The 14,932-nt window shown below is 39.5% G+C and overlaps 1 protein-coding gene across 4 annotated transcripts; it reads left to right on the forward strand.

Annotated features, from left to right (window-relative positions):
- The first annotated feature begins 99 nt into the window (after nt 1-99).
- LOC110985819 (membralin-like) lies at nt 100-14,686 on the forward strand. 4 transcript variants are annotated; one of them, XM_022247196.2, is made up of 11 exons: nt 100-235; nt 1,854-2,196; nt 4,928-5,129; nt 5,427-5,636; nt 6,030-6,140; nt 6,580-6,702; nt 7,495-7,653; nt 8,376-8,459; nt 10,439-10,571; nt 10,677-10,776; nt 11,093-14,686. In XM_022247196.2, exons 2-11 carry the CDS (start codon nt 1,978-1,980, stop codon nt 11,843-11,845), a joined length of 2,094 nt encoding a protein of 697 aa, XP_022102888.2. In that variant the 5' UTR covers nt 100-235; nt 1,854-1,977; the 3' UTR covers nt 11,846-14,686. The 4 variants fall into 4 exon arrangements, with proteins under 4 accessions (XP_022102888.2, XP_022102886.2, XP_022102889.2 ...); XM_022247194.2 differs by lacking the exon at nt 100-235 and adding an exon at nt 499-608; XM_022247197.2 differs by lacking the exon at nt 100-235 and adding an exon at nt 623-772.
- The last annotated feature ends 246 nt before the right edge of the window (nt 14,687-14,932 follow it).

The following is a 14,932-nucleotide window of genomic DNA, read 5'->3' on the forward strand; positions in this document are numbered from 1 at the left end:
ATACGTCAAGGGAATAGGACAACCCGGCTGTACGGCTTGTCCTGAACGCTTCCTTCTCAAACTTCTATGTCAGTTTTATGTAACGCATTCAATTGTACTTTTTGTGTAACATTTATAGGTTCAATATATCTAGCTCTATGATGAACCTCCAACACATTTTAGCCGGTACAATTCTTGTACGACATGGACATACATTCAAGACATGCGATATGCAAGAAGCATCTCATTCTGAGGGGTACCGTAACGGCACTTTGCATTCTTTATACCTTTAAAAGATGTTAAAAAGTGAAGTAATGTTTAATTTTATTGACATAATCATGAAATAATTACCAAATGTTGTTTTTTTATATAAATAGAATGATTTCTTAGCTTAGTGGATTACTAAAAATTCGAGAAATCTTTCGTCTTACACGTTACGACCCCTCTTGAAAAGTGGGTTATGTCGCAGTCGTGATTCACATTCGCTGGTTCCCATCATGATGATTACATACTACTAACCCTACTGGCGCATGACTGAGTGAGTGGGTACCTATGATAATGATATATCATATGCACACTGCAAAAATGGACGGTCGGTGCGATTTCCAACTTTGAACCACAGATTTATGGTACGAAATTGCCGTTTTCTGTTGAAAATGCGTGGTGTAAAATCTGACAGATTACATGTGTACTAATAGGGTTGCTGCCTTGCAGTCCAAGATAATATTGACCGGCGCATAAGGTTAATGTGACAAATTTGCAATCGGAACAACAAAATTGATCAGTCAGCCAAGTGCGTATGAATAAACGGATTCTTTTAATTTACTGAGTGAGTGTTAATGCTCAAGCCAGGCTGCAGGTTTTATTTTGTCTTTGAATGTGTGGGGTTATAGTTTCTCCAACCTTTATATATGTGTGTGCATATAATATATGGCGTGTATCTCTTTATAACACCTTCCAGTTCAGTTAGCTGACCGTGTGAGTCAGTCATATGTCTTTAATTTAAGATTTAATTCCTCCATGGGTAGACCGCCGACCTTTACCTACAGGTTTCCATCATGATGAATTGGTCTAACCATTCCTTCCTCCATGGTCTAACCATGGAGAAAGGACATAAACGGGGGAAAGAGTTCCTTATACGGATGCTAGTTCTTGCTTCCTACAGTGACCTATCAGCCATCAAAAGCAAAAACATGTCCAGGAAAGTTCAATTTAGGAGGAAAAATACAAAGTCATTTATTTAGACATTTTTCAGACCAGTCTCATACTTGGGGTTTGTGCATGGGTGTCAAGTGCCACCTGTATATGGAACTCTTTCCTGTGTTTTCATTGTTTCAGCCAGAGAGATGTCTGTGTCTTTTTGATGCTGGGTTTGTGGGCCATTTGGACACTTCGTTTTGTAACACAAATGCATGTACATGTACGTTAGGGTCGAGTGTTCAGCTTAAATTGTAGCAACTTGGACACTTTGTCTGTTGGCTGAGTAAAACTCTGGCATTGGTTCTTATACATTTGACTTAGTCAGAAATCTACTTTTTAGGAATCGTTTGTGTTTTGTATGTTGCCAAATTTGTAAGACTTATAGACCCACAAGATGGAAAAACCTCTGCATATTTTTTTGAAGGAAATGCATTCTTTTGAATTCTTTCAAAATTTCACCTAGTCATTAGATGATATTAATTGCTCCACATGTATGTAAATATTGAAGCGACCCCATAATTAATTATTTTCCCCCATGCCTTGAATTCAATTCTCAGACTAGTGAGTAGTGTTCATTGCATTATGGACCAATTCATCAAGTAAAGTGTTTTCAGATTTTCTCTTGATGCAGATGAAAGCATTGTAACGTCAAGTCTTTCCCTATTTTACTGCAGATTTTGAACTTGCTCACAGCAATCCACTTCTAAGTCAACGTTTCCAGACACTGACCCCTACGACACAAACTCGTCAGAATTTGTCTTGTATAAGTCTTTAGGCATTGTAGACATTGGCTCAACAATGCCTCCTGTCAACCCCCAACAACAGCAGCAGCAACAACAGCAACAACAACAACCTGTCAATGCTGATGCCGCACGCAACAACAATAATAACCCTAACCCCTTACTCAATGTCAGGGACAGGCTATTTCATGCCCTGTTCTTCAAGATAGCGATCACATACGCACGGGCCTTCCCACCATCAGTACGGCGCTTTTTTGAATTTGCAATATTGATTAAGGTGAGTGTTGGAGATATGCAGTACCTGTACATGTAGCCATAACTTTAAGCAATTTTGGCTTTCCTTGTCATGATTTCTGATGTATCTTACCCATTGATAAGCCTCAGAATGGCGGACAGTATTGTGGGGGGGATTTGTACTGAGCGACTGTCATGGAACAATGGCTTCACACAGTAGTTATCGAAGTACTTACCACCATTGATGGGGGGGTCGCTGCAAATGACCAGCGATAGCATTACCTTGGTCACTGGATTTTTCTGGAGGGTAAACTGTTCCTTGTATACGGTTTATTAACCCTTGCTCCTGCAAACCCCCCCCAGTATCTGGGACTCACTGAATTCTTAACTTTCTTGTCAGGTTCTCCTATGAAGGCAGTATTCATTGACATGTATCCTTTAATTTGGTTTAGAAGACAAAAAACACGAATCCGTTCAAAATGAGTTTTGTGAATTAAAACGAAGCCTTTGCCAATAACGTCTGTTCATCTCCATTTGTTTCTGTAAATAGGAATGAATTTATAGCTTTGAATCACTTTTGTTAGCTATTTTGAGATAATTGCTTTTTCTGTTTGGCCTTATCAGTCTGAGGCACAAAGGCTGATGACAAAGTTTCTGGTATATATGTAGCCACCAGCAACTGACCCTTGTACAAGAGTCATGAGGTATTCAGTTTTAATATTGTGTCTGATCTATGTGCTATTAAAGGGATGAATTTCAGGACCCACAGTGCATGATGTTTAGGGACTGTTTTCCTCATTCACAAAATATTCATGAAAACAGTTCTCTTGGATTTGGAAGTTCATGTAGGATGTTGTGGTTAGATTTTCTGCCAGCAGAGTTCAGTTCTGGAAAATTCCAATTTAGTATTGGATTTCAGAAGACCATTTATCATCTCTTAGCTACATAAAAAACGTTAATGGTGGCAAATACATTGGCATGCAGCATACATGTACATGTTTTTCTCCTTTGCACCTGAATCTAATTGTAAAGATGTACACGCTACTTTTAAAATGTTTCCTGACAGGTTTTTAGCTCCATGATACATTGTACTGTCCTAGTTTAAATAGGTCCTAGGTTAAATGGCGTGGATGTACACAGGAATGAATGCATCACATGATTTCACTTTTGGTCTTCCAATGGTTGTCCAGTTGGACCCGTGATTTCTCCATTCTTGCTGTTGGTTCAGTTTGATCTATAGTGAAAGGATCATATCTATTAAGGCTGTGCCGAATATCTGAAAAACCGAATATTCGATCGATTGTCGAATATTCGAATTTTATTTTTCAAATTTGGATAGTCGAGTGCAAAATTCATGAAAAGGGAAAATTTCGTTTGTTTTAAATGAAAAACATTTCAGAATAGAGGCTTGTTTCAAGTAGATTCAAATGGAAAGCTTCAGAAATCTTACAACGATTTAAAAAAGTTTTAAACGTCAGTTATTCATTAAACAATTTAAAAGAAATAGAAATTTCTGACAGGGCTATAAGTCTTGTTCATCTCTTAAATCTTGCTAAAGCATGGTTGGAAATACTCCTAGATGTGAAAAGCTAGTATATGGATCACAATGTACAAATGTGTGTGATATTGCAACTGATTTTGTATATGGTTTGTTCATCAACAATCTGCCGGTTGGTACGACCGAATATTCAGATATTTGATCAAATTAAAGGTTGAATATTTGAATAGTGAATTATTCGAATTGACTCAGCCCTAAATATCTATGGCAAACAGACATGTACCATGTTGTAAGACGGGGTTGTGACATTGAGTTATGTACATACATTGCCCCATTAATGGAGATGCACACAGGACGTACACGTTAAGTGTATGGTTAACATCATAAATGTACACGTACACATACATTTACAATGTACAAAATATCAACTCATTGGTAAGTTTGTAAATTATCATTTGCTCTGAGATAAAGGTGTACCATTGAAAAACCAGTATGCATGTACATTTTTGCTATCCATTTGTTGTACAGAGTCAGATTAGGCAAGGCAAGATACAGTAGAGTTTAATCTACTTGCCAAGTATGACATGGACAGAGTGCTCATTCTGAATGACAGCACAGGCCTCCATGTATATCTCATCTTTGTACAAGTACAAATATGTACAGGTATTATACTTCGCAAATAAGGGAATAAATGTGTATTTGGCCGGTCTTACATGTAAATGTGCATGCTCAGCAAAATGGACGTGACTAATGTCCTGGCCGCAGGCGGAGGGCATCATCGGTGAATTTCCCTGTTGTTTGGTTATCAGTTCACTTGAAGTATTTACAAGTTTAGAGGGATAGATAGAACAAGTGTAATTTTCCATTTGCTGAACCTTTACTGAATGTTTTCCTCTTGAACGGGAAACTGCGGTGGTAAACTATAATAATGGAAACACTGTCACTAGGACTGGCCAATGCATTTAGTAACCTTTAGTTTTGGAATAGTCTGCATATACATGTAGCACTGGCTACCACTCTACTGTATATACATGTACATGTAGCACTGGCTACCACTCTACTGTATATAGCACCTGGTATACCTGCGTTCATATAAAAACCACATGGCTCACATACATGTATGGAGGTTCAACTTGTGGAACAAAACTCATGCTTTGCCGGTGACCTTACTACTATGCAGTACATGTGGTTAAAATAAAATTCTAGGCTCTTTTGAAGTATTATTCAGTTGAGGTTACTGTCAATTAATCCTTTCCATTTGTTTGATTGATTTCAGGCATTGACAGCCTTGTTTGTGTTGGCGTATATACATAGTACCTTTTCTCGTACACCCATCAACTGTCTGGTAGATTACCAGGAGGTTTGGCCTCGTGATGGTATCTTGCGGGTGGAGATTGTTCACAACAGAACCAGTCCGCAAGCGTTCTCCATTTATAACAAGAAGGGACGGACCGACAGCCAGACCAGTACCAGTACAGGTGTGATGAGAATTGATGGGGTTAACGGAATGTGGGTTCAAACCTAAACCGTGGATCTTTGTGATTTTGTGATTCGCTCAGCATCCCAGCTGCAACATCTTGGAATCCAAAAGTCCACATCTACAGACCTAAATGATGAACAAAGTCTTGCTTACCCAGTGACCTGACCTGTTCCCATATTTTGCATATATGTATTTCATGGTACAGTAAGGATTACAGAAAGGTTTTGTTTTGATGGAAAGAATGGAACCTAGCAATGTTGCCACCTTGATGATTGATCTGTCCATTTGTTCATAGAAACGTATGAGGATGACCTTAATGGATTCAGTCGGGTTCCCATGTTTTGGGAGTATCCTGGCAAGGAAAGCACCAAGGAACCAGACAGTCTCCAACCCTCAGCAGACGAAGCCAATGTGACTGTAGACATCATGGTGACAGAAAAGCCAGTCAAGAACATGCAACCATTCCGAGAGACAGTGTCTGAATTTGAAATGTTCACCAGAGCAGGTAAATCTGCTAGGATGGCAGGTAGTTGTGAAGTCAAATTAAGCCTCAGCCCTCTAATTCACTTGAATTTCCACCTTTAAAGTCATAAGTTTTTCTGCATAAAAAGCACTACATTCGTGGGTAGCCACAACACTGCTTGTCCAGTCACATGCTTACGAAATGTGACAAAGGCACGCCTTTACCCAGAGTATTCCTCTGGGGTTTTCCTCCCACCTCTAAAACTGTAACTGCTTCTCATTGTCTCCTCTCCCCAGGTTTCTTCACGCTTACTAGCTTCAGTGCTTGGGGCACTCAGTTGAGGAATCTTTGACGTCATTACCAGAAATTAAAAAATAACAACATTGGTGTAGTAATCTGATCATCATGTTTATTTTGTCACTATCTTTCATTTAGTATGGCCTGCAGATGAATACATCATGGAGTATTCCTTAGAGTATGGATTCCTTCGATTATCCTCCAGTACCAGAGAGAAACTTGGTATTCCAGTCATGGTTGTGCAGTTAGGTGAGTACAAGATGAAACTTGTATTTAAATAGCTGGTTCATTTCTTCTGTGAATGTTAGAAGTAAAGTTAGCTGGAGTTGAAGCGGGATCAACTTTTCACATTTGAAGTGTCTTCATTTTGACATCGTAGTTTTTGACATACGCTGTCTTATCAGACATAATCTTCAAGTGCCTAAGACTCTTGTGATGGTCATCCTCTGTTACACTGTTCATTGCTAATTGTCATTGATGAACAAGTGCCTTTCTATGCTTTAAAATCTCCAATTTTCCAATCCGAAGTTGTAGTCTGATTGACCAAGTTATACCTATATTACTTGTCAGTGGCTCTTTTGAATTTTCAGCTTAGACGTCAATTTGTAAAAGTGCATAGTAAAATTGAATTTTGAGATGAAATAGTCCAGTGTGAATTGATATATTTGTGTCTTTCTAATCCTTCTAGATCCTACCCAGGATGCGTGCTTTGGAGATTCTCTGAGTCGATTCTTCCTGGAGGAATTTCTTGGCTATGACGATATCTTGATGTCTAGCGTCAAGAGTTTGGCTGAGCATGAAGACAATAAAGGTGAAGTATTATAATTTAGAAACCAAAATTAGAAACCAGTTACTGCGGTGGCACAATGATTGTGGACAGGTGGGGCGCAATGATTGTGGACAGGTGGGACGCAATGATTGTGGACAGGTGGGGCGCAATGATTGTGGACAGGTGGGGCGCAATGATTGTGGACAGGTGGGGCGCAATGATTGTGGACAGGTGGGGCGCAATGATTGTGGACAGGTGGGGCGCAATGATTGTGGACAGGTGGGGCGCAATGATTGTGGACAGGTGGGGCGCAATGATTGTGGACAGGTGGGGCGCAATGATTGTGGACAGGTGGGGCGCAATGATTGTGGACAGGTGGGGCACAATGATTGTGGACAGGTGGGGCGCAATGATTGTGGACAGGTGGGGCGCAATGATTGTGGACAGGTGGGGCGCAATGATTGTGGACAGGTGGGGCGCAATGATTGTGGACAGGTGGGGCGCAATGATTGTGGACAGGTTGTACATGCATGATACGTACCTCTTTGACCAGTAGGATATCCCAATTTGCCAAATGCATGTGTGTGTCGAGTCCCAGAAGGCACATTCAAGTGCTGCACCACCGCAGTTGTGCTGTCTCCTCAGAGTTGTCTATACATGCAGGAAATTTGAATATTTAACCTTATATTTGTGTGTGGGGGAGGTGGCACACTGACGGCAGTGTTTAGCGTTTGGCATTTCCAGTCCTGAGGGTGACCAAAGCCAAGAACGTTTCTCCATATTAGTCACAAATCCTGACATGTTTTAGGCTTTGTTTCTTTATCACCTTTGCAGGTTATTTGCGTAATGTTGTAACCGGTGAACATTATCGATTTGTCAGTATGTGGATGGCTCGGACATCTTACATTGCTGCTGGGTTTATCATGCTCATCTTTACCATCTCCATATCAATGCTGCTTAGATACTCTCACCATCAGATCTTCGTTTTCATTGGTGAGTGAAATCAGACGTGTCTCTTGATTTGTCCAACGTTGAGATTTTCAGAACTGGTCATTAGAGGGCAGCGTTCTTTTTCTTTGTGTTTAAGTGTTGTTATCCTGTACACCATTCTTTCCTTTATAAATCTTTGATGCTGCTAAAACATTTTGAAGAAATGTATCAGCATTTATTTGATAACTTTGTTACTGAAATTTCCTTTTCGGCTCATATTTTCTCAGCAAAATTGGGCTCAGCTGGCATGTGAATCCCAGGTCGAGTTTGGGCGGCCTGATCTTAACACAGGTTTCGTGTTCTCGCGCTGGAGCGGTGGGAAGACAACCCAAGAACATTCTTAGAACAGGATTACATACCACGTCCTCTTCGGCGTTTTACAGGAACAAGCGGAAAAATGATTTCGATTTTTGAAGATCCACAGAAATTAGTGAGAGATAGCTTTAAAATTCGATGACAATGTGAAGTTTTGCAAAATTAACATTAATCTTTTTTCCTAACACAGAAACGAATGTTCCTTTTTGAATAGAAAAGAACTCAACCGAATCAAGCTGTTCGCGAAAAATAAAACAAGCCGCCCAAACTCAGCCCCAGAGTCAAAGAATTAAAATAAAGACATTTATATTGAAGATGGGTTTCCTCACTTTTGATGATCCACAAGTTAGCAGAAATCGTTGAAATGTAAGGAGTGATATTAAACCATGCCATTTTTGCCTCTTTTTTAGTGGATTTACTGCAGATGTTAGAGATGAACACTGCCATAGCATTCCCTGCAGCCCCTCTGCTTACAGTCATTTTAGCTCTTGTTGGTAAGACTGATCATAATATTCCTCATCCTTCTAAATCCAGCAGTAATTTTTGAAGGATTTTGTAAGATTCATGAAGTAAGAGCCCAGCCATGTTACTTTATACAGAGCTTGATGCCCCTTAAAAGTATTAAGAACAAGCAGAAGAGCCAATGAAGGTCATGTAGAGTCAGTGAAACTGGACTGACCAGTGCTTTTCTCTCAAAACAGAGACAAATAACTGCTTAACCACTACCAGCCGGGGACTCCGAAATCGGAGCCGTATGGTTTATATGTGTGGCCGGGGTCTCCGAACTCGGACAAAGGAAACAGGGCCCTGTAACAAAAGACCATACTCCGAACAAAAGACCAGGCTGCTGGGAATTACCGGCATTTTTCACTCTCAAAAGTGGTGATAATCCAGCGTTATTTTGAAACTGTATACCAGGGTTTGGGGTATTTAGAGCAAGCGGATTACCACCGGGGACAAAAGCTCTCCACCACCGCAGCGATGAGCCACACAGCACCGCTGCATGCTAATCTGGCCCCTATTGAAAAGAGGTCAGCAGTGCACTGAGCCAGGTTCATGAACAAAAGACAGTTGTATAACACCGCACAATCTGGGCTCTGTTTACAAGGCTGCAGGCCTGGCTGAAATATTCGGGCGTCAATGAAGGTCACCTGTCAACTTAGAGTAGTACCTAAAGATTATTCCGTGCGGCTATAAACGGCTGTTAAATGGAATGATGAATTGTTGAAGGATTTTGAAAACGGAAAAAATGATAGTCATGCAGGCCCAGCATCCTCAACGTTGAAAAATGCCCCGGCACGAAGTGGTTAAGTGTAGGATTGAATTCAGTTCAAATGATTGAATATCCGAATATTTAACCTTGCGTTGGATCAAATATTGGAAGATTCAGAAAGTTGGCACAGCCCTACATTGCTACCTGTTTTTGTGCCCTGGCTATGTACAAACTGGTTTTTCCGTCATTGCCTGAATCTTTGAATTTCCCTCAAATATTGTTTTTGGCGTTTTTGTCACCTTTAACACCTTCGCAACGGGAAGCGGCAAGAGCCGCCGTAAAAATTGAGATTCCTCAGCCCGCTTTTCAGCCATTGTTCTCGGCCCACTCTCGAGCGAATACGGTGAAAGAAGGCATACCCTGGCTCCTGTATATATGGTGATTGGCCTTTGTGTGTTGCCAAGAAATGAAAAGGCCGAATTTGCATCATAATCACCAGCTTCACAATAGTCCCCACTTTGAAAAAAGGCAACGGGAATGTGGAAGCGTGAATAGAGCCGCATGCCACTGAACAATGAGCCTTTTCACAGTGTAAATCAAAGCCTGCAGAGCACGCAGGGCCACAAACTGAGAATTTGCGGTTTGGCAGGTGGCCTTGTGGCCAAGCAAGGCTGGAATTCTCGGAGTCGGCTTTCAGAAAAAAGTCATGGCGTCAAGGATATAAAGATCAGCATTCTTTATTGTCTTTTCTTACCGGCTTATCCTGATGTTTTGAATCTGTTTCATTTTGGAAGTAAAATATTGAAATATTATCTTCAGGCAAACTTGAATTCTCAATTCTGGTTGGTTGATCCATGGCAACAACCAATGTGATATATAACTGTATTGCATGGTTCATATCAAACCCTGCGTAATGCGCTGTTCTATCTCAACGTATTCGGTTTGTTTTTACGCTGAAAGCAAAACACACAACAGCAGAAATTACCTAAACTCAAAGGTGCCACATTTGCACACTTAGGTCCCTACAACATCTTTACAGCACGTCAAGTTTGCTTGAAGATAAATTCATCACGCTTGGGCTTGTCAAACACAGTAATGTAGTGCGTCTGTGTCCACTCACTCTTATGTGATAACTAATGTTATTATGATAAATATTAAAACATCTGTTAAATCTATTTATTCATTTTAAGCATCATAATTCTTTTCTTTTGTGATAGATCAGGTTCACTTTCATATTTTTTTGTATTTACTTCTCTGCAGGAATGGAGGCGATAATGTCAGAATTTTTCAACGATACAACAACAGCATTCTATATCATTTTGATTGTATGGGTTGCTGACCAATACGATGCAATTTGCTGTCACACCAACATCAGCAAGAGACATTGGCTTAAGTAAGTCTGCCGAAATATTTCAAAGTGGCTTCAATCTTTTGCATCTAGGAACCAGAATTTCTTGTCATATTTATGGTCGATTTTGTTTCTTGTATATTACTGCAGGTTTTTCTATCTCTACCATTTTGCATTCTATGCCTACCATTATCGATTCAATGGTCAGTACAGCGGTTTGGCGTTAATCACTTCTTGGTTATTTATTCAGGTAAGTTAGAAAGTTTGTTTACACAAGTTTAAACAATGTGTTTGGCCAGTATAGGCTAAGATGTCACTAGATGTGAAATGATAAAGATGATTACATTGGTCTTAAAAATGAAAGTCCCCCCTTCCAAAGAATAACAATTTGATGGCACTTCAGATTATTATTGTAGGGGTTAAAACTTGTATATTACAGATAATATGTTGCATAACATGAAAACTGATTTTTACCCAAGATTTACATATCTGTAGAACCAATACTTTGTAATTTTGTTTCCGTATTGGGAATTATGAGTGTGAATTGCTTGTATTTTGAATTTCAGCATTCCATGATCTACTTTTTCCACCACTATGAGTTGCCAACTATTCTACATCAGGCTAGGATCCAGTTACTCCTTCAACGCAATCAACATGGAGGGATGCATGGAGCAGGTCTCAATGCTAACCTGAACCTCAACCTTCAGGATAACATACCCCCTGACATACCCGCTGATGATGCCCAGGCGACACCACAAGTTGGTCCCCAGGTCGGTCCCCAGGTCAACACCAACAGCAATGTGAATAGTGTTGGTACTAACACCCAAGACCAAGCAGCAACTGTCCCCAGTAGGCATCAAGCGCAGCCACCAGCCGCAGCAGTACCTCGAGTGGTCAACCCTACCATTTGGCAGTTCCACATAGGATCCATGCTTAGACAACGAGTGGTCGTCCCTGCCCAAGCAACTCACCGGTACCCGCCAAACACCGGTTCCAATCCCCCTACCACTTCACCACATGTAATAGTCGTCAACTCAAATAATTCTACAGGACCGCCACAGAGTGCATCAATTTCAGTAACAGAACAGCCAATCAATGAGCAAAATAGTACAGCCAGTACCTCCACTGAAGGACAAAGTAACAACGTACAACCATCCACAAATAAACCTAGTGAATCTTTGACTGAGAGTCCTACACCATCACAAAGTGATTCCAGTTCTACCTTGCCAGTTGATAAGGAGAGCCCAGCTGAGAACTCAACTACGACCAATGTAGGACCTACATTGAGTAACTCATTGAATGGTGGAACGAGTGTTTGACTCAAGAAATGAGCCAGTGCGTAAGTGTAAGTGTAAGTCATGTGTGTAACTCCTTAAGCAACTGCAGCTAGCCAGCATTGGAATGAAGTGGACTAGCCTGTTACTCATTTCGGATTAGTTGAAGAACACAGAAAGACCGTTTCAGAGTCCAACTTCCTGGTCTTCATCGTTTTACATGCAGGCTGAGTTCTTACATGTGGACTTTGGAAATGTCCGAAAGAGAATTTCTCCAGAAAAGTTTAACTTTATAGTCTGGAGGCAGTGCTCCATCCCACTGCATTATTTTGCATATTTGTCCAATTTATATCCCCTGAACTGCTGCGTCTCAAACAAATATGCTTTCTCTGTGATGTAACGAATCAGTGATATCTTTTGCATATTTACCACTCATTCCCATGAATTAAGTAATTTGACGTACAACGTGAAGCACTACAAACATTATGCATGTAAGATAAAACACTATTTTTGTGCAATCAAATGTAAATTTCATTTCGTTGAATGAAAGCAACATGCTGTTTGGAGGAACATTTTGTGGCGTTAATTTCTAGATTTATATCTCTGATTTCTTTGCTTGAACTCTGTGGGTGCTGTAGAGTCTCATTCATTAAAGTCATGTTTCTGTCAAGGTGTTCTTTCCTATAAAAATCATTGTTTATCACAGAAGGAAAGATGAATCCAAGGGTTTTTCTCAAAGTCAGCTTCATCTTTCTCAGATTTCAGTTTCATGAATTTAGTTTTTTAAAGTTGAGAACCTTGAGCTCTGTGCTTCCTGCATTATCTGCCACAAAAAGAGTGAATCATCTTCATACCGGGTATAAGGCCACCAAATGGGCACAAACTGAAAGTATTGTCACATGGGCATTTAGTGGCTGGTTTCAGTCAAGTTTGGGTGTCTGTTGTATCTCTTTTTGTCATACTTGAGGAGTACCTGTCACCTGCCCATACAATTCCCACCCCTAATTTCATTATTAAAAGATGGAAACTATCAAGACTTTGGAGTTGTTTACCTCACTGATCTATGTGTGCTATTGCTACCTACATGTATTAACATTTAAGAATACCCAATGACATACACGTATCAGGCAAGTGCTCTTCAGATATATATAAAGACAAAACTTTGCTTGGATGGCTGTTCACTGTGCACAGAAACTCCACAGAAGTTAGATTTTTAGTTTTCCTTGCTTGGTTATATATAATACAAGGTGTAGTGGAGAAAATTCTGGAAGTAAAATTAAGAATTCCATAATCAGAGTTGTGAAATACCCAAGTCTGTTTTATTCTTTTTTTTCTTCCTTTATGTGACCAGAGTGCATTCTTGGAAGAATGTCACATGTAGCATACATACAGAAGGTGCACTAGATTGATATTGTGCAAAGACTGCCTTTGTAAAGAACCACATCTGTCCGTCATGTCTGTAGATATCTCTATCATTCAGATATTTCCAAAGGTATGTGTCATACCGACCTTGTGGAAATAATCTGCTTAAAAATAAGTCTTGGTGTTTGTGGAAGCATATATCTGCTGCTTGTAGTTACTCTCTTGTACTCTCTGGGATATCTGTTCATTATTTGCAAATGTGTAGGAAGTTTGTATGACAAAGCCCTGACTATATAGCCCAATTCACGCAGCTGGTGTTGTTTTAGCTGTGAGCTAGAAATGTTTGCATTTCTTACCTATTACATACAATGTTCTAATAGTAGGCGAAACTGAAAAAAAAAGTATTTACAGTCCAAAAACAAACTGTTTTTGAAAATCCTCTTACAATAGATAATGTTTAGTCCTGAGGCGTATCCTGGAGACCAAGAAAAAGTCCCCATTCTCTTGTCTAGAAGCAGTCAGGTTTGGAAAAAGCTTATGAGAAATTAGTCTTAGTTATTTCCTTATTATAGAATTGCATAAATGACAGAAACATGGGTTGAATCGAATGATTTGAATAATAATGTTCATGATAACATGGTTATTCATTGGTGCTTTTTGTTTTATTCTATTAAGTGTGTCTTAATTTTGTAAATAGAACATCTGACTTTTTAAATGTGAGATGCATCTTTTGAGCGTGATCTGTGACGATGTTAAAACACATTGAAATGTGAACTGAAAATCTTCGTTTCGTAAAAGTTGGGTTGTGTCTGATTCATGGTTTCTTTTTAATCGAACACACATCTGGATGCCATGTTTGAATATGGATGAATAACTTGTTCATAATGTATGTGTACTGTACTGAATCAGATGGTCACTGAAGTACAGTGTGATTCTGAATCACATGAACACATTCCCTTATGGACAGTTTCAGCATGACAACAGTAAATTGCATGGAATTAGAGGTGGATCCGTAAATGGTGAAGGTCATAAACACCCTCTGAAATTCTGTTCAAACAAATTTGCTCTAAATCTTCCCATTTCTTCGCTGAAAATTTCCCCATTGATATTATAATATATTTCCTTTTTAAAAAAAATTTCTGTCATTACATTTGACCATGAATAAATATGGGCCAAGTTTCACTACTTTGGGTCCGTAAATCCCAAGCATGCCAGCACATTAACCCTAACCCTCCTCACTCCTTCACCTGTTGGAGGACTGAGGAGTGTTAGGGTTCAACTTTAATGTGGGTGGTGATTTATTAGTTATCCATGGACTTCTGCTCAAGTTAATTTTGTGCCTTCTGGACAAGAATAAGAGAAGAATCTTGTAATTCTGTTATCTGTTGGAGACTTTGAAATTATCTACATAAATTTATGTTTTTAATTTGAAATCTTTGTTTAATTATCCATTCAAAGGCATGCTACATAGATGTTTGTGGATCATTCGCTTTTTTGTTTAGTGAATAAAAAAATGACTATTCATTTCTTTCTTGATAGCATTTTTTCTTATTTCGCATCCTGTTCCCCATCAACACATCTCTTTGAAGAATCATTACTCTTTAAGTAATTTTTAAAGTCATTTAGAGTGTCTTTTAGATATCACTTTTGTCAGTTGGCCATCACAGTTTCAGTCCTAGTGGTCCATTTTGACCATGTTTGCTCTCGCTCTCCTTAAAGAATTTAAAATCAGGGTTAATGGAAAACAGGAAAGTATTAATGAGAGCTGCA

The sequence above is a fragment of the Acanthaster planci genome, linkage group LG12 (assembly GCF_054643075.1).
Source record: "Acanthaster planci isolate LZ-2023a linkage group LG12, COTS_SCS, whole genome shotgun sequence".
Classification (NCBI taxonomy): Eukaryota; Metazoa; Echinodermata; class Asteroidea; order Valvatida; family Acanthasteridae; genus Acanthaster; species Acanthaster planci.